This window comes from Zootoca vivipara, chromosome Z2, assembly GCF_965207765.1.
Source record: "Zootoca vivipara chromosome Z2, rZooViv2.hap1.1, whole genome shotgun sequence".
In the NCBI taxonomy this organism is placed as follows: Eukaryota; Metazoa; Chordata; class Lepidosauria; order Squamata; family Lacertidae; genus Zootoca; species Zootoca vivipara.
This window is the reverse complement of record NC_142585.1, coordinates 9,199,558-9,218,126: the sequence shown is the minus strand read 5'-3', so window position 1 is coordinate 9,218,126 and position 18,569 is coordinate 9,199,558. Positions and strand designations below refer to the sequence as shown.

The following is an 18,569-nucleotide window of genomic DNA, read 5'->3' as shown; positions in this document are numbered from 1 at the left end:
AAACCTTTGGAGGATGTGAACACAAAAAAACGGTCTGTCACTCACTCACTCCACTTCCCTTTACCTAATACAGCTGATTTACCCAGGAACTTTTACTGAGGCACAACATTCCTAACTGCATGCCTAATCTTAAAACTATCTTCTAGACCAGGGGTGTCAAACTCAAATTCATCGGGGGCCGCATCAGCAGTTTGGTCACCCTCAAAGGGCCGGTTGTATCTGTAGGACTATGTGTCCACTCTTTATTATCATAAATTGTTGTCACTGCATTCAATTATTACTGTTTTTTGTAATAATGTAAGTAATAACTAGCTCTGAAAGCAGAAACATAGTCAGAATAATGGCAAGTAGATATTCAAATGTACAATTATTGTACAATTTATTGAAAAATGATTTTTGGTAACTGCACTGGGTGGTGGAGGCTCGCTAGGGTTTCATGCAGGACCTTTGCAGAGCTGCTAGTACCTGGAGATGCTGGGGTCCTTCTGCATGCAGGACAGATGTTCTGCCAGTGAGCCACCACCCTTCACCAAAGGGACTGGCTGAGGTTGACTCACTGGAGCTGCTCTCCTGGTTCCAGGGTTTAAGGGCCAGAAGTATAAAGCAGCATCCTATGTTTCTGAGGAGAGGGAGGGGGAGGGGGAGGGGAGGGAGGGATGGAGGGAGGGAGGGAGGGAGGGAGGGAGGGAGGGAGGAAGGAAGGAAGGAAGGAAGGAAGGAAGGAAGGAAGGAAGGAAGAAAAGAGGGAGTGGAAGGGAGAGAAAAGAGGGAGCAGGAGGGAGAGAGGAAGGAAAGAGGTGAGAGAAAGAAGAGTAGGAAAGAAGGAATAAAGAAGGAAAGAAAAAGAAAGAGGGAGAGAAGACAGAGATAAAGAAGGAAGGAAGGAGAGGGAAAGAAAGAATAAGAACGAGAGAGGAAGAAAGAGTGCCAGAAAAGAGTGTGAAGGGACCCAGAGGCAAAAAGCATTTCCCGTGCAGCGTGAGGCAGCGGGTGTCCGTTTTAGGAGAAGTGCGTAAAGCCTCAGAGTTGCACGTTCGTGAGGCTGAGCCGCGGCAGGAGGAGGAGGAGGTGAGGCAAGAGGAGGAGGAGGCGGCTTGCCAGGTCGGTGCCCGGCAGCGCCGTGCGGAGAGTCCCGAGCCTCTGGGACGCAGCAGTGCTCTGTAGCACTTTGAATCCTCCTCCTCCTCCACGCGGCTGGGTGCTTTGTCTGTGCTTCAGCAGCAGCAGCAGCCGTTTCCAGGCGCCGAGCCATGGCAGGAGGAGGATTCAAAGTGCTACAGAGCACTGCTGCGTTGCAGGGGCTCGGGCCTCTCCGTGTGGCGCTGCTCCGGCCGCCTTTCTACCCCCCCCCAGCCCCAGCTGTTTGTCGGCACTTTGTCGGCGCGGCGCTTCAGCAGCAAGGTTGGCTGGGGCGCTCGGCGGGCCAAGTGACGAGGTCTGGCGGGCCGGATTTGGCCCCCGGGCCTTGTGTTTGACACCCGTGTTCTAGACTGTCTTATACAGTACTACTGATGAACAATTTCAAAATTACACTATGAATTAAGGTTACAAATAAGCATTGCTTGTTAAATGATTACTTTGTTGCCTTCTGTGAATGAAAATGCATTTTCCAATTTCAGACACAACATACCAAGACCACTTATAAAATCAGACTTATGCAATAGTATACCGTAGTTCTGAATACCTTGACCTGGTTTTGACTTTTGATATCTTGGCATATCTTCCTGGATGTTTAATCAGGAAAAAATCAAGTACTGAGTAGATTTGACAGAAACATATCTTCCATTCCTACATTGCAGGAGGTTAGGCTAGGTGACCTTTGGGTTCCAACTCTGCATTGTTGTAGCAAATTATGTATGCAAAAACTCAATTTCTTCTTTTTTAACACATCATATGTAGATAGAATCAGGTAACATTTAAGATACTATATCACAAATCTATGTACATTCAAATCACAAAATAAACAGAGTTTCTGTTAACTACTAGACCTTCATATTTACTTGTCTTACATAGCTATTGTAAAGATTGCTGTGGACCCTGAAGAAGAACAGATTTAACATTTAAGCCCTGGCATGATGCAGAGGGTCTTACTTTCAATCGGGGCTGACAAGGTGAGGCAACTGCCTCAGGCGGCAGAATCCATAGTGGCCATTAATGAATGTACTGCCCACTGCTGCTGCCATGGTGGAAGCAACAGCTGTTTCACGCTCCTTGGGAGGCTGGATCTGGACCCCCATGCCACATCTACAGTGGTCTCTTGGTGTCTAGGAGGCACTGCTGGTCTCCTCCACCCTTGCCCCTAATGTAGATATTTATTCCCCCCTTTCTCCCAGTGTAGATCTTCACTTACCCCTCCTTCCCTGGCAGCAGCAGAATGCCATTTTGTGGTTTCCCTCAGGTGACAAAAGCTATTGGGCCAGTGCTGCTTTGGACACATGGTACACAACAGTTTGGTCAATTGCATTAACAGAAGAATTAACTAATCCAGGGGTCCCCAAACTAAGCCCGGGGGGCCAGATGCCAATTGCCTTCTAAATCCAGCCCGCAGACGGTCCGGGAATCAGCATGTTTTTATGTGAGTAGAATGTGTCCTTTTATTTAAAATACATCTCTGGGTTATTTGTGGGGCATAGGAATTTGTTCATTTTCCGCCCTTCAAAATATAGTCTGGCCCCCCACAAGGTCTGAGGGACAGTGGACCAGCCCCCTGCTGAAAAGTGTTTGCTGGCCCCTAAGAAAGTTGCTCAAGGCAAGTCAGCTCACTTTTCCTTTTACAGCACTTGGTAACCGTTTCTAGACTAGGTGAAAACAGAAGACCACAAAAGATCACCACCACTCTCATTTAAGCTTGTAGAATGGTTTCTTGAATTAAGCCAATACAGACATATGGAACATTCATAGCTTTTATTCTTGTAGGATGTTGTGTCGACTAATATGTTGTAGTGTTATTTGTTGGTTGTATTATTCTGTTGACCTAAAAATGAATAAAAACATGTATATAAAAAACAAAAGCCCTGGCTGGATCAGTACCTTGCCCCCATCTAGTCCAGCATTTGGTTCACACAGTGGCTGCCAAAGTGCCTATGGGAAACCCACAAGCAGAACCTGAATGCAATAGTCAGCACTTTTCCTGCTTGTGATTACTAGCCATTGGTATTCAGAGGCATATTGTCTCCATCAGTGGAGGCCGCCATTGTGGCTAGCAGCCTTATCCTCCATGATTTTTTCAAATTCTCTTGTGAAATCCATCACTACATCTTGTGGTAGTAAATTTCAAAGTTGAATTTCAATGTGTTGTGGAAAGTACTTTACTTTGTCAGCCCTAACTCTTATCTGTCTATCTGATTGCAATACAGTGGTACCTCTACTTACAAATAACTCTACTTACAAATTTTTCTACTTACAAATGGAGCTCCGTCCGCCATCTTGGATGCGGTTTAGATAGGATTTTTTCTACTTACGAATTTTTAGATAGGGTTGCTTCAACTTACAAATTTTTTCTCCCAATGCATCCTATGGGATTCGACTTACAATTTTTTTCGACTTACAAATGTGTGTTCGGAACGCATTAAATTCGTAAGTAGAGGTACCACTGTACTAGAAATATGTATCTACAAACACACACGTATGATTCACCCTTGGCCAAACTTCCATACTTCTCATGCTGGTTGGGTGCTGCCATTTTTAACACTCTTACACAGCTCCTCAGCTTATCCAAGTGAAGGGTTGTTACTTCATCCTGGCCATCAAATTATCAGGAATTGGGATGCTGGGCTTGGTGGAGATGTTTAAATCTGCCCAACCTGGTGCAATATATTTGCCACCAAGATCAGTGGGGTCTTATGGGGTGCAGAAAAAATATATCCTGGGAGTGCTGCATCAGACCTGTGCCAGGGGTTAGTCACTCCTACATTATATAAATACTAATCATCAACAACGTTATCACTAATCGTTATAAGAGAGAACACTACAATTACCATACCGGCGGCAGGTCACATTTCAGCAACTTGCACGATGTCTAAATCAGATATATAACAGTGAAATACCCCCCCCCCCAATTGCTTAAAATCCGTATCCCTCTGGAAGGGGGTTGCCATGCTGTGGATGCACGACCTGACTGACTCTGTCGCGGCGCTACGGCCGGCTGCAAGGGATAACTACATGGCAGGGAATGAAAGACGACAAAACCTCTCAACCTGGCCTACCTCGCAGGGCAGTTGTGAGGACAGACGAAGAGGGGGGGAATACCCCCTCGCACGCCACCCTGGCCGATTAAAGCGAAGCGATGCTGCTAAATAAAACTCTTCCCTGCCAGGCGCTGCTCGCCATTTCCTCTGAGGCGAAGCAGCAGGGGAAAGAACGCCCCCCCCCCGCGCGCCCGCGCTTCCGGCGCCATGACTTTCATCTCATGAGGAGACCCAGTGTAGGAAAGGAGGGGAGCATCGTAGGAATAAACTGCGCTCTTCGCAGCCTGGGGAACGGCGGAGCCTAGCATCCCTGCGGCGGGAGGTGAGGGCGGTGCGCGCAAAGCCGGACAGGGGGCGGCGGAGAGGCCGCGGCTTCGGGCATCCTCCACCTTGGCGAGGCCTGGCGGGCGCGCGAAGGGACAGGAATAGACGCCATTGGGGACGGTCGAAGGAGGGCGGGAGAGAGGCCTGGGCGCCGTCGGGTGAGTTGGCTCGCGGAACTCCCCGCCTCAGGATTCCGGCCTGGTTCGGAGGGGTGGGGGGTGGCCAAGTTATCCCTTTTTTTAAGGGATTTTCCCTTATGCTGAATAGGCTTCCTCGTGGGAAAAGGGAAAACTTGGCAGCTATGGTGGCCAGTGAGCGCACCGGGGGCACGAACAAGCAGCAGCAAATCTGCTAGGTAAGCAGGAAGCTAAATTCCCCTCGGGAGGTTTCAAAACACGATTCATGCATTGCAGGGGGTTGGATTAGATCAGGGGCTTAGTAGCAACGGGTGCCAAGCTGAAGGGGGGGAGTACCATTTGGCGCAGGACCCCCCCCCCCCGTCGCGACTCCCCCAAAGCCAGCGAGCAGCAGAGCGGCAAAGCAGCTGCTGCCGCTCTCCCCCTTCCCTCGCCTTGCTGTAGGCTTGGGAGTCGCGACGGAGGGGGGGGGGTCGAAGTGAGGTGGTCTTGGCCAGCCACAAGATCTGCTGGGAGAGGAATGTACCAACGTCCGGAAATGGGTAGGGGAGGCCAAAGCGAAACGAGGAACTGAAGCAAAGACTAGTACTGTAGTGTTACCACAGCTTTAAAACAAAGCTTCCAGGGGCGAAAAAGGTCGAGAATAATGGTTGGGGAAAGACCGGGCATCCCCCGCACCATGATCTGCTAATGGTACGGTCTGAAGTGTGAGTCCCGGGTGAGGCAGATAAGGCTCTGCGCATGCGGGAGAGCTTTGTTGTTTAGTCGTGTCCGACTCTTCGTGACCCCATGGACCATAGCACGCCAGGCACTCCTGTCTTGCACTGCCTCCCGCAGTTTGGTCAAACTCATGTTCGTAGCTTCGAGAACACTGTCCAACCATCTCGTGCTCTGTCGTCCCCTTCTCCTTGTGCCCTCCATCTTTCCCAACATCAGGGTCTTTTCCAAGGATTCTTCTCTCCTCATGAGGAGGCCAAAGTATTGGAGCCTCAGCTTCAGGATCTGTCCTTCCAGTGAGCACTCAGGGCTGATTTCCTTCAGAATGGATAGGTTTGATCTTCTTGCAGTCCATGGGACTCTCAAGAGTCTCCTCCAGCACCATAATTCAAAAGCATCAATTCTTCGACGATCAGCCTTCTTTATGGTCCAGCTCTCACTTCCAGACATCACTACTGGGAAAACCATAGCTTTAACTATACGGACCTTTGTAGGCAAGGTGATGTCTCTGCTTTTTAAGATGCTGTCTAGGTTTGTCATTGCTTTTCTCCGAAGAAGCAGGCATCTTTTAATTTCGTGACTGCTGTCACCATCTGCAGTGATCAAGGAGCCCAAGAAAGTAAAATCTCTCACTGCCTCCATTTCTTCCCCTTCTATTTGCCAGGAGGTGATGGGACCAGTGGCCATGATCTTGGTTTTTTTGATGTTGAACTTCAGCAGACCATATTTTGCGCTCTCCTCTTTCACCCTCATTAAAAGGTTCTTTAATTCAGATAGCTTTCCTCCTCTTTTCCTTAAATAGAACTTAATGCACCTTTACCAAGTGCATAATGACAATAACCACACACACACCAAACAAAAAACAGGTGGAGGCGGAGGTTTCCCAGCCTGTACGTGCTTCACCTAAATTTCGTATTGTGCTGCTGCTGTTAAGGTACAAGCGCCCGTCCCATTACGGTAGTAAGCCTGCTTTTGGCTAGTGCCTTGTGATGGCTTTGTGGTGCCGGATCTTATAACATTTCTTTTAAAAAAGAGAAGCAGCACCCCAGTGTCCCCTTCAACCAACCAACCAAAAATAAATATTCCTGCAGAAAGATGCATATTATAAAAAGCAAACCATAGCTACCGGTATGTCTATAAGAAGAATATACCAAGCTCCACAGTTGGGTAATAACCTTTACAGTATTAGGGTCAACCTCACAAAAAAGGGGACAAGCTTTAGAATTTCCCAGATAATTTATGGAGAACTTGAAATCATAGCCCGTTTCTGTGACTTTTTTGTTTTCCCTTATTTTTTTAAAAAAGGTCTTTAAACTTTGCAACTTAAACTTGCAACTTCCTAACTGAAACTGAAACTGAGGGTTCCAGGTCTGATAGGAGCTGAGGTGACCTTGGGCCAGTATCTCAGTCCACCTTGCAAGGTTATTGTTGGGAGTGGGTGGGGAGAACCATACAGGCCATTGTGACCTTGCAGGAGGTGGCATATAAATGTAAAAAGTAAAAAAATAAAATAAAGGGCCGTCCTTCTTTGCATGATTTCCCTCCCTCTGCCCAGCTTCATCTCGGACTCATGAAAATATTGCAAGCAAGAGTGCTCCTGAGCACTTTTTCTTCGGTAACTGCAGCCAGTCCTGGCACATCAAGATTCAGGGAGGAGGGCTAATCCCTAGGTGAGGAAGCCGGGCAAATCGGAAGTCGCTTGAAGACACCCACAATACGTTTCTTTTGGAAACCTGAGCACCAAGTTTACCCCGTGTCCATTTCTATTTATTAATTTTATTATTATTATTTTAATTTGTTAACCACCCTTCGCTCTAAGGCCCTGGGCTGGGTTGCAGCCATTTAAAATACAGCGTTAAAAGCAACTTTAAAATTACAATCACAAAAAATAAAAAGAAACAGTAGCATCTTATAAAAAGTACCATTGCTGGGCTTTATTGGAAAAGGTTCTGTTTTTCAGGCATTAAAATAGTTAGGTGTAGAATGTGATCCTATGTGTGATTATTCAGAAGCAAGACCCCCTATTAGTACTAATGTCTTATTAAAACACCTGAAGCTGCTAAAAGAATGAAGAATCTAGGACCACTTTAACAAATTTATTTAGGGGTCCACCTGGCATCATCATAAAACATCTTTTTGGTGCTAAGCTAAAACTTGATGGATTATGATTAGCTGGATAATGGCCTATTTGATGAAATATGCTGCAGGGAGGGGGTTCTGCTGGGTCTGTTTATGGATTATTGAAATGGTGTTACTGAAATGTATTGTTATGGTCTGTTTCACAAGCCAAGGTGGGCTGGAATGACAGTTATTTGAAATACTGTGCTGTGTAAAATAAAAAGAAGATGATTCATGCAGTAGTTGAGGATCTCTGTGGCGTCACTGAGGGCACGCCATTTTAGCAGGTGAGACATAGCTTTTGCAAATGTCCTCAGTGAGAAGTGGTCTTGAAAACATGTTTTTGGGAGTGAGGAGTCCAAATGCTCTTTTATTTTTGTGATTTAGAGAACATTTCCCTTGGTAAACCTACAATGGAAGAAGAAGCCCATAAACTGCTTTCGGAAACTGAATAATTTCAATTTTTAATGTTTTCTAAGCAATTTTACACTCATTTTACATACAAAACTAAATTACGGTATATTAATTCAACTGAATTCCGCAGTCGTGTTGAAACTTTTAAGCACCCCTCATTTTTGGAATTTGGCAGGCAGATTCATGCAAGCCCTGAACACTTGCCAAGAGAGAATATGTGTTCCTCATTCTGGTTTTAAATTGTTTGTTTGAAAATTAAAGGTGATGCAAGAAAGGACTGAACTAAAGAAGTATGAAGTTTCCCTGCCTTTCCTTCCGGCAACCTTATGCTGGGTTGGTTTTAAATGAAGTAAAAACAATAGAGACCCGTTGGCGACCATTGCTGGCCCAGTACGAGTCCTGTACCATTGCTGTCCACATTGCTTTTAAAGACTGGGACGACAAAGCCTGGAAAGACATCCTCACAAACAGGCTTGGCATGACAGTGACTCAAATTGAAGAACTATTGGATGCAGGTGAAAGGTTTGGAAGAGGTGTTGTGGCAGGTAAGTGACAATGACTCAGCTTTTATACTTCCAGTAGACATGAAATGCTGACTTTGTAGAGTATTATTATAATTATTATACTTCTGCCCACCCCAGTCTAAAGAATCTGCTCATATTCTATCCTGAGGATGGTGAAAGTACATCTGGGAAAGTATATCCTTAAATGGCTATAGCCTATGGCATACATTCCAAGTATAGTAAACTCTTAAAGTGCAAAAGTTCACTTTGAAATCCTATATAGACAGACAGAACTCCTATATGGATAGACGAGGACAACTGGGGAACTTTGCTTTAAACATCATATCCATGAGCGTTCATTGTACAATCACCTAACACTATATAGGATTTCAAAGTGAACTTTTGCACTTTAACAGTTGACTATACTTGGAATGTATGCCATAGACCAGGCACCCCCAAACTTCGACCCTCCAGATGTTTTGGACTACAGTTCCCATCTTCCCCGACCACTGGTCCTGTTAGCTAGGGATCATGGGAGTTGTAGGCCAAAACATCTGGAGGGCCGCAGTTTGGGGATGCCTGCCATAGACTATAGCCGTTTAAGTGATTTTTGTTAGCTCATGTTATTTTTGGTCATATTTTTGTTATAATATATTTCATAAGCTTTCTACAAAGGCTCTGGCTGGAAGTACCGTTTCTAGTAGGATACAAAGAGGACCAATAGTTTCTATACTCCCCTCATACAAACCAGTAAATGGGTTAAAGAGGGGAAAGGAAGCACTGGGGGAATGTCACAAAGCAAGGGGAAATGCGTGAGAGAGCTGGAGCTATACCACAAATACCAATTCCCCCATCTGTTAGCCTATTGGGTATCTGCTTATTGTGAAAGCAAGCAACTTTTCCAGCTGTACGGTTCCATTTATGGAGTTTGCTCCCTGGGAAGGCTCCTGTGGCGTCGTTATCATTTAGGTTCCAGGAGAAGTCTGCCCACCCAGATCTTTTAAATCTCTTTTATCTCTGCTGACTTTATAATGTTTGATGCTGTCATTAAGCATTGTATTCTTCTTTGTCTTATTACTGTATTTTATTACATTCTGTAAACTGCCCCAAATGCTTCAAACTGAAGGGCAGGATAAAGTCCTGCAAATAAAAATAAACAGGCCAGAAATTTCATTATTTTTTAGGAAGAAAATTATAGCAATACTAGCTGGCCCTGCCATGCGTTGCTGTGGCTCATCCCTGTGATTTCCCCCACCCTGTGCCAATCCATGACGTAGCCCCCCACCCCACCCGCGGCTCATCCCTGTAACTGGTCCCACCGTGTCCCAACCCCCACCCAGGCAAGTCAGTACCCCCATTCGGCCTAGTCTGTAAAGGCTTTGGTCTAGTATGTAAATGGGAGCCAAGGTGCTGTTGAGAGGGAAGGTTTTATAGGTGCAGTACCAGTGTAGCCACCGCTAGAGGGCGATGGGTTGCAACCTGGTTCTTTTCCCAGCATGCACTTTTGGCTGAGTGGTGCGTTCTGGAACAGGTTTTTTTTGGGGGGGGGTTACCTGGCGGAGGTGTGACATCTGTCTTAGCAAACTTTCCTATATCCTTCGGACATTCACATGTGATGTTGTGTCAAAATTTCACCTCAATCGGTCAAGCAGTTTTGGTGAAGAGTGGAAACACACCCACATGTCCTTTTTACATTTATATATATATATTGTGTTTCAAATACAGGACTAATTGACATTGGGGAGACATCACAGTGCCCAGAACTCTTGCCTTCTGAAGACATTTTGTTACTAGAAAATAAAGCTATCCTCTCTGGCCTGGAGCAGAAATACCTGACAGTTATTTCAAACCCCAGATGGTTGTTGGAACCTATTCCTACACGAGGACGCAAAGATGTATGGCAGGTGGACATCCCAGAGGAACTAATTCCTTCTTTGGACTACTCCTGAATATTTTTTCTTTATGGTCCCTTAACTCTACATTTTCCAAGCTACTAAAATGGAATAATTTTCTTCTACTGACCTTAATATAGACCACTATTATAAAGTGAGCAAGTGCCTGATACCTTGGTGTGATCACTCTTGCAACAATGGAATAGTTGGCGTCACCAGTAAAACTATGCTTTGTTGAAGCTTCTTAGATGTGGATTATTGTGAATGACCCATCTTAGGTCCAAGCTACAGGTGAAACTCGGAAAATTAGAATATCGTTGAAAAGTGCATTTATTTCAGTAATGCAACTTAAAAGGTGAAACCAATATATGAGATAAATGCATGACGTGCAAAGCAAGATATGTCAAGCCTTTATTTGTTGTAATTGTAATTATTTGTCGTTAGGCAGGTCAATTATAAATGGAATGTAATTAATGAAATGTAATAGCGATGTTTATTTTTGTATTATTGTAACTATTTGTTTTATTACTGTGGAATTTCCAAAAGAAAGCATTTGTAAAAACTAAAATAAAAATAAAAAAAATAAAGTTGCATTACTGAAATAAATGTACTTTTCAACAATATTCTAATTTTCCGAGTTTCACCTGTATCTGAAAGACCATATCCTCCCGCGCAAACCTGCCCAGATGTTGAGATCTTCATGGGAGACGTTTCTCTTTGTTCTGCCACCTTCACAGACATGCTTGGAGGGGATGTGGTGGAGGGCCTTCTTGGTGGCTGCTCCCAGACTTTGGAACTCCCTTCCTAGAGAAGCTAGACTGGCTCCCTCCTTGCTGTCCTTCTGCCAACAGATGGAAGACTTTTTTGTTCCAACAGGCTTTGGGAAACTGACTGCTTTTAATGAAAGGGCTGGTGCCATGCTGTTTTTACTGTAATTATTGGCATGTTTCAAACAGGTATTAAATATGTATGTAGTTTTAATTCTATCATTGTTTAATTGTATTTTAATAATTTTCGTGTTTTTAGTGGTTCTTGTTTTTATCTGTAAACCAGCTTAAGTTCCATCGGGGGGAAAGAGGGGTATAAATAAACACTATTATCATCATTTACCTGCACATTATGGAATATTAAACACTTTTTAAAATTATTTTTTTCCTTTTTTATTCACTTTTCTTTTTCTATCATTACATACATCTCATATCAATAACATTTATATTACATCACCTCTCCCCTCCCCTCCTGGGCTTCCCCCAACTTCCACTTCTGGTTTGTTTCCCCCTTATTATATACTGCTGTTTCCTAAAGATCCACTATATTATTTCTTTATCGTTTCAAATGTTACTTATTAATAAGGATGTGAGTGTTTAGTTAAATCCTGCCATCAAGTCAATAGTCTTCCTTTGTTTCTGCAAGTATATTTTAAATCGTTCCCACTCTTTTTCAAAGTCACTGTTGTCTGTCTGTCTGTCAATTTTCCCAGTTCTGCATAGTTCATCAATTTCTCTTCCCATTGTTCTTTAGTTGGCATTTCTCCAGTCTTCCACTTTTGTGCTATCAGAATTCTCGCCACCGTAGTAGCATACATAAATAGTGTCCTCTTCTCTTTCGGCAGATCTTGACCTAAAATGCCTAACAGGAAGGCTTCTGGTTGTTTAACAAATGTTATTTTCAACATTTTCTTCAATTCATTATATATCATTTCCCAATACAGCTTTACATTTTTACAATCCCACCACATATAATAAAAAGTACCTTCAGCCTTGCACCTCCAGCACTCTTTCTTTTCATTTTTATACATTTTTGCCAATTTGGCTAATAATAGGCACCATCTATACATCATCTTCATGTAATTCTCAGCAATACACAATCCGTAAATTTCAAATTTACTTTCCACAAGTTTATCTGATCTTCAAATTGTATACCTATATCTTGTGCCCATTTTATCATTACCGATTTTAATTCTTCATCTTTAGTTTCCCACTCCAAAAGGATATTATATGCCTTTTTTAATAGTTTCGAATTTTCTTCTAGCACTTCCTTTTGGAATTTGGAAACTGAATATGAAAAACCTTTATTGTCCTCTTTGAAGATATCCTTTAGCTGTCTATGGTGCAACCAACTTTGAAGAACCTTTATTTCTTCATATTTTTTCAATTTTAGTTTCCCCTCTTCTACTAATAAGTCTCTATGTGTTGGCCATTCTCTCCTTTTTTCCCAATGTTTTAAGTGGCAATGCCTCAATAGGTGATAACCACCAAGGTGTCTTAAAGGTAAAGGTAAAGGACTATTAGGTCCAGTCGCGGATGACTCTGGGGTTGCGGCGCTCATCTCGCTTTACTGGCTGAGGGAGCTGGCGTACAGCTTCTGGGTCAAGTGGCCAGCATGACTAAGCCACTTCTGGTGAACCAGAGCAGCGCACGGAAACGTCGTTTACCTTCCTGCTGGAGTGGTACCCATTTATCTACTTGCACTTTGATGTGCTTTCAAACTGCTAGGTTGCAGGAGCTGGGACCAAGCAACAGGAGCTCACCCTGTCGTGGGGATTCAAACCGCTGATCTTCTGATCGGCAAGCCCTAGGCTCTGTGGTTTAACCCACAGCGCCACCCGCGTCCCTCCAAGATGTCTTAGGTTCTAATAAATCTTTATACCGGCATTTCCCCCACACTTTGAACAGTGATCTCATTATATGGTTGTGAAACCCTTTATATATTTTTGCTTTTTCATACCATAAATAAGCATGCCATCAAAACCTGTGCGTTCGGAATGCATTAAATTTGTAAGTAGAGGTACCACTGTACTTTATTATAGTGTAGAAGTTGCTTACTGAAAACTTACCCTTTTTTGTTTTTGATTGCATATCAAACAAAACGTGAAAGGTTTACAAAGGACAGTGTTGAATGAGAGATAATTCAAGTGTCTCCATCAAAATCTGCCCTCTCCTGAAATATGTGTGTGTGTTAAGTATCCCTGGCAAAGCCATTCCTTCTTAGGATATAATGCTACTCACTCATTTTTAGAACTTCAAGCTAGTTTTCGAAACCATCTCGGCCACGTGTTTTCTCATGCCATCATAAAACATGAGGTATTTTGCTTGGGCTGTATAGTTCAGCAAATGCATTCCTTCTGGTGGCAATCCACTTGCTTCAAAATACTCCCATTGGATGACAGAGAAAACTCCCAAGTAAATGTGCATCACAGTTTTCATCTGCAGGAACAGCAAAAAGCTGGCAACCCAAATAAAATTTACTATTATCCTACTAGCCCCCTTTTAAAGTCTACACTTCACACAATTAGACCATCGTAGGAAGCAAGTTACTCCTAATCCCTCTAGGATGAAATATGAAAAGTTAACCTAGGTAGACAAGACAGGAGGAAAGGAAAGAAAGAGGTTTTATTCTTCAGTCCACGTCATTCTGATTTTCTCTATTTTAAAAAGGGGTGGGGTTGTTTTTTCTCCTCCAGTCTGCCCTCTGTTTCATCGATGGTAACCACTGTAGTCTGTCGCTTTGGGTCCAACTCCTTTGGAAGCAGAAGTAGCATTTGAAGCACAGTTGCAATTAGGGCAATGGTGATATGAAGGAGTTCGATGATGATGGGAAGATCTTGACATGGAAATGGCAGAAGCCGCTGCTATCATAGGCATGGAAAACCATGGGTTACAAAACGGGAGTAAACTAGCCCAATGAGCCTGCATGGCTGATAAGTCTGGGTACATGGTTGGGAAGGCTGGCAACCCCATCACCGGTGCAAAGGGGTTGTTGGGTACAGGAGGTATGACATGATACAAAGAGGTAGCAGATGTGGTGGTGGTCGAGTCTATCTCATGTGTGTTGACTCGAGCATGATTGGTGTGCTGGGGCAGATGGAAAGGAGCTAGCTGGTTTACTTTGCTGTCATTGTCCTCCGGGGCTGCCTGTTCAGAGGACCTCAGAGGGGTTGGAGGGGAAGCAGTGTATCCACTTCTCAGCCGGGCTGCTGCTCCAGCAAGGCCCTTTGGCATAGTAGGTTTTCGGAGTCCAGCTTTGTGCATTTTGTCCTTTGGGGAAGCTGCAAGGAAGTTACTTTCTCTAGTAGCAGGTCCCAGAGTAGTTTGACCTTCTGGGCTTCTTGACCTGCTCTTCAAGCAGCTTTCACTGAAGTCCTCATCTAAGGAGAAAGCAATAGGTGGTGTGTTTTTGATCCCAACTCTTCTCTTGCACCTTGCAAGAAGGTGAGGACAGCCTCTCTTAAAATTTGGGTTGTGGTAGAACTGTAACTAGAATAAAAACAGAGGAAGAGATGAAGTTAACATAAGGTTTCAAAGAGAAATGCAACAACGAAGCAATGCAAAATGACAGTCTCCATTGTGTATGTTTCAGTTGTCACACAATGGCTCTGAAATGTGGGGTTCTACATCCTACATCTCTATTGAATCAGTTCTGTAATCTTATAATTATGAACTGAGTTGGTGGAAACTGGCATAGAGTTTGCTACAAAGCGGGAGGAAGGAATTTGGCGGTGCACGTGTTGTCAGCATAATGTCTTTGGGAGGCTTAATAAAAGGAAACAGTAGCTAAGTGATATATTTTCAAAACTTGAGTACAGACATTGTTAAATGCACTATGAGCTCAGAAACTACAAAGGGAGTGGATGTATTGTTCTGAAGAATCTAGACTTAAAATCCAGAATATAGGTTTTTCAATTTCAGGTAGGTAGCCATGTTGGTCTGACGCAGTCGAAATATTTTTAAAAAAATGTCCAGTAGCACCTTAGAGACCCACTAAGTTTGCATGCACATGAAAACTTATACCCAGAACAAACTTATTTGGTCTCTAAGATGCTACTGGACATTTTTTTTTTTAAAAAAAAGGTTTTTCAGATTAGGGTCCTGCCCCAAAAGTAGGATGCTAGGGATTAATGTCATAGGGAATCTGTGGCCTGTGGCCCCATTAGGGGTAATAGGCATGGCCCTACTAACTCTACTCTGTCCTCGGTCCTCCCCCACCAGCCCAGTTTTCTCCTTCTTAGTGTCAATGTTGTCCTTGCAGAACTCAGCAGGGAGGAAGATGGGAACAAAACTAGGAATAGTTGGCTCTGACTCCACTTACCATTGGTCTCCCTGCTTTCCACCCTACCACATTCCAATGGGCACCAGCCACCACTTCATAAAATTCTTGAACAAGTGCACATATTAGTTGGTTGCTGTAGCAAATAAACCATTTTTATTGTTTGCAACTAAATTGGAGCCTTTATACTAGACAAGAGCATAATAGAAAACACCTGGTCATGTATCCCACATGCCTTCTGCACTAAGAACTTTTTATCTGTTTGGGGAAACAGTTGCAAAACTAGATAATTTTTGTTGGCCCATGTAGGGACACCTTTAGGATCAATTTATCTGAAGATGAAGTGCCTAGAACATTCCTAAAACAAGGACTGGCGGTTACTGGCAAAAAGTGTCTTTCTTTAGACATATGAAAGGTTCAAGATGCTTGGTTGTCAATTTGGATAAATGCCATATTTATTATTCCCCCTTTTTAACTCAATAGGTAAACGGCGTTTCTGTGCGCTACTCTGGTTCGCCAGAAGCGGCTTTGTCATGCTGGCCACATGACCTGGAAGCTGTCATTGGCTCCCTCGGCCAATAACATGAGATGAGTGCTGCAACTGCAGAGTCGGTTACGACTGGACCTGATAGTCAGGGGTCCCTTTACCTTTACATCCCATTGGTTTCAGTGAGAGATATGTACGTAAACTGCATCCTATGCACATTTAACTGGGGATAAGTCTCAACAGACACCCATAGGATTCTGTTGTAAATCTTTCTTGCTGTAATAAATGGTTTAGAGGTGTTTTAACTTTTAAGAGACAGTATGTAGATCTGAAATCACTGATATAACTTCCATTTATCCAATCTAAATAATCTGCTGTTTTGTGTAGTCTGTGCACAGCATTAAGCTCACACAGAATGTGTTTTGCTGCTATATTTAGTATTCACACTGAAGAGGCACTAACCTTATGATGACATTCCTGAGCAATTTCCATTTGCGTGAATAGCTCTTCCTTCCGGATATTGTATCACATAGTTTCCCTCCCCCTTTATCAAGCCTTTCAATTATTTTGCTTAGTTGATTTAGTAATCAACATTCACCTCTTCATGGAATTCTATGAGGCCACCTCCTACATGTATTTTGAGATTCTGAACATGCCTTCCCATCACAAGAGCCTTTACAGAACTAGCTTTCATTCTATTTATATTTAATGTGCCTCAGTGTTCACATCTACAGAGGTACTTGACTGGCTACATCCAAATTTGACTTCAAAAATGAAAATAATGACCTGGTAATCTTTAAATGAGGTAGTGCAAAACTTCAGGGAAGTAAACTATATTTAAGAAATATAACATTAAGGATTGCAATGGAATAATAGAATTGTAGATGCAATGCAGGAATATGCAGGTGGCCCGTTTGGGGATCAAACCTGTAACCTTTTTATTATCAGCACCATGCTCTAACCAACTAGAGTTGTGTCCTTACACTAACTGCAATATACAATAGCCAGCCAGCCATTTTTTTCTGTGCAAGTTGCAGTCCATAATTGCAAAGTACAATATGAAGTATACTTTTCCAATTTATCCAGAAAAAGCCTCTTGTCACAGCAAAAGTTGGAGTCAGCTTTTAAGCAGCTGCCATAATGAATCACAAGCGGCCTTGGCAGAACATCACTCAGATGCCTTGGAGAGCTTGTGAGAATTAAGAGCAGATACAGAATGAACTGTATCATTGTTCATTGTGAGTGGCATAGAGTGAGGATGCTTTTTAGCTGATTATTTTGGATTTGTCAGTCCCATGTTGAATGAATTTATCTAATTCACATGACAATTAAATTAACCCCTTCTTTTCAAATATGTTTAGCAGCTTAAAAAGAAAAGGAGGTACTGGTAAGAGCTTCTAAGTAGGCATTATTGTGTTCTATTTGGGAAATGGGGAAACATTAGCGACTTTCTGGATTAACCAAATTACTAACACTATATACTGTACATTCTCACTTGTGTCCTGGCCTTGAAGCAGCTCAATATCCACTATTTTTCCACGTTCTCTTAAGTACCTGTTTCCATTCTGTGTTGCTTTTTTCCCCTTTTCTGGAGAATGACTGATCTTGCACAGTATTAAAAGCAAGCTTTGAGCAATGTCTACCTTTTGAAAACCACACCATGCTCTTACCTTGCTAAATGCATAAGCAGCTTTTTCTTCAGCTAAAAATTCGACAAGGGAGGCAGACCTTTGAAAATTCTGCCTCATCTTGCTAAAGCCATAGAGATTGAGCTGACGAATGAAGCTTTTCATACAGTCAGTTTCAAAAATGCGCAGTGGTCCTTTCCTCTCTAGAACTTCCTTTTTAAAAAGCTCTTCATCTATCACTACACAATTCCCATCATCATCCCACCACAGTGACTTAAACTGATCACTTTCAACAATTTTCCAAAGCTTCTTTGGGAAGGTGAGGGATAGGAAATCATTGTCTTCAAGAGAACCATCATCACAGAGAGTAAGCCGTGGTCTTTTTGCCCAGGGTCCATCATTCAAAGCCTGAAAAGCATTTTCTTCTATCATAGACCTCAAGGCAGTGTCACCAGCTGCAGTTTTATCATGCAACGGAGTAGATGAAATTGATATTGCAGAATGAACTATTTCATCTTCAGCTGAAAAGTGTTGAGTCTGTGCAGCAGGAAGGTCCATGTCCATTTCTCTCTTCTCATTCTGGTAATTTTTTTCAGCTGTAGCCATTTATACTATTAGTCAAACCATGCTGATAAGGCAGCAGCAGGCCTATTAAAAATGATGCTAGCTTGTAGGGAGCTTCAATAGGGAGTTCTAGAACATCACAATGAGACCTATCTTGTGCAGGTGTGACATCACAAAATGAACTCTGGTTTCCTAGCGAACGATTTCATAATGACTGAACAGTATTTATGCATCTTCACTGAACAAGGGAAATTAGGACAAAGCCTATCAAATATTTGCCTTAAAATACGCACCATAAAAGCATCACATACCCACTGCACTTTAATTCCAAGAGAGAGGACACAAGTAAGATCATACTTCTTTTTTTAAAAAAAGAAAATTTGTTTGTGTAATTTCCTGCACTTGGATAAAGGTGGTTTTACTCGAGGTGTTGCATGAATGCTATAAAAAAAAACCCACCGTGCATTCTCTTAAGAAAAGTGAATTGTGTCAATACCACCACTGCATGTAACACAGTTCAGAACAAAATCTGGGGTACAATAACCCCAGAAA

The 18,569-nt window shown here is 43.0% G+C and overlaps 2 protein-coding genes across 6 annotated transcripts; one reads left to right on the top strand and one right to left on the bottom strand.

The window, feature by feature from the left end:
- Positions 1-4,367: 4,367 nt before the first annotated feature.
- LOC118084559 (protein EOLA1) lies at positions 4,368-11,407 on the top strand. 5 transcript variants are annotated; one of them, XM_088664450.1, is made up of 4 exons: positions 4,380-4,509; positions 4,779-4,866; positions 8,159-8,442; positions 10,126-11,407. In XM_088664450.1, exons 3-4 carry the CDS (start codon positions 8,190-8,192, stop codon positions 10,347-10,349), a joined length of 477 nt encoding a protein of 158 aa, XP_088520576.1. In that variant the 5' UTR covers positions 4,380-4,509; positions 4,779-4,866; positions 8,159-8,189; the 3' UTR covers positions 10,350-11,407. The 5 variants fall into 5 exon arrangements, with proteins under 5 accessions (XP_034970085.2, XP_088520576.1, XP_034970089.2 ...); XM_088664451.1 differs by lacking the exon at positions 4,380-4,509 and adding an exon at positions 4,540-4,669; XM_035114194.3 differs by lacking the exon at positions 4,779-4,866 and having other exon boundaries at positions 4,368-4,509.
- Positions 11,408-11,749: 342 nt separating this feature from the next.
- On the bottom strand, positions 11,750-18,059 carry LOC118084008 (heat shock transcription factor, Y-linked-like). The gene is made up of 2 exons (XM_035113219.3): positions 17,496-18,059; positions 11,750-14,548 (listed from the first exon to the last, which is right to left on the bottom strand). Exons 1-2 carry the CDS (start codon positions 18,057-18,059, stop codon positions 13,769-13,771), a joined length of 1,344 nt encoding a protein of 447 aa, XP_034969110.1. The 3' UTR covers positions 11,750-13,768.
- Positions 18,060-18,569: the final 510 nt, after the last annotated feature.

Bases quoted from the DNA above. Each gene is read 5' to 3' on its own strand.
- LOC118084559 (XM_035114194.3), top strand. From the start codon at position 8,190: ATGAAGTTTCCCTGCCTTTCCTTCCGGCAACCTTATGCTGGGTTGGTT. The intron at 8,443-10,125 runs GTAAGTGACAAT...TTTCAAATACAG, and splicing joins TGGAAGAGGTGTTGTGGCAG to GACTAATTGACATTGGGGAG.
- LOC118084008 (XM_035113219.3), bottom strand. From the start codon at position 18,059: ATGGCTACAGCTGAAAAAAATTACCAGAATGAGAAGAGAGAAATGGAC. The intron at 14,549-17,495 runs GTAAGAGCATGG...TTTTTATTCTAG, and splicing joins CTGCTTATGCATTTAGCAAG to TTACAGTTCTACCACAACCC.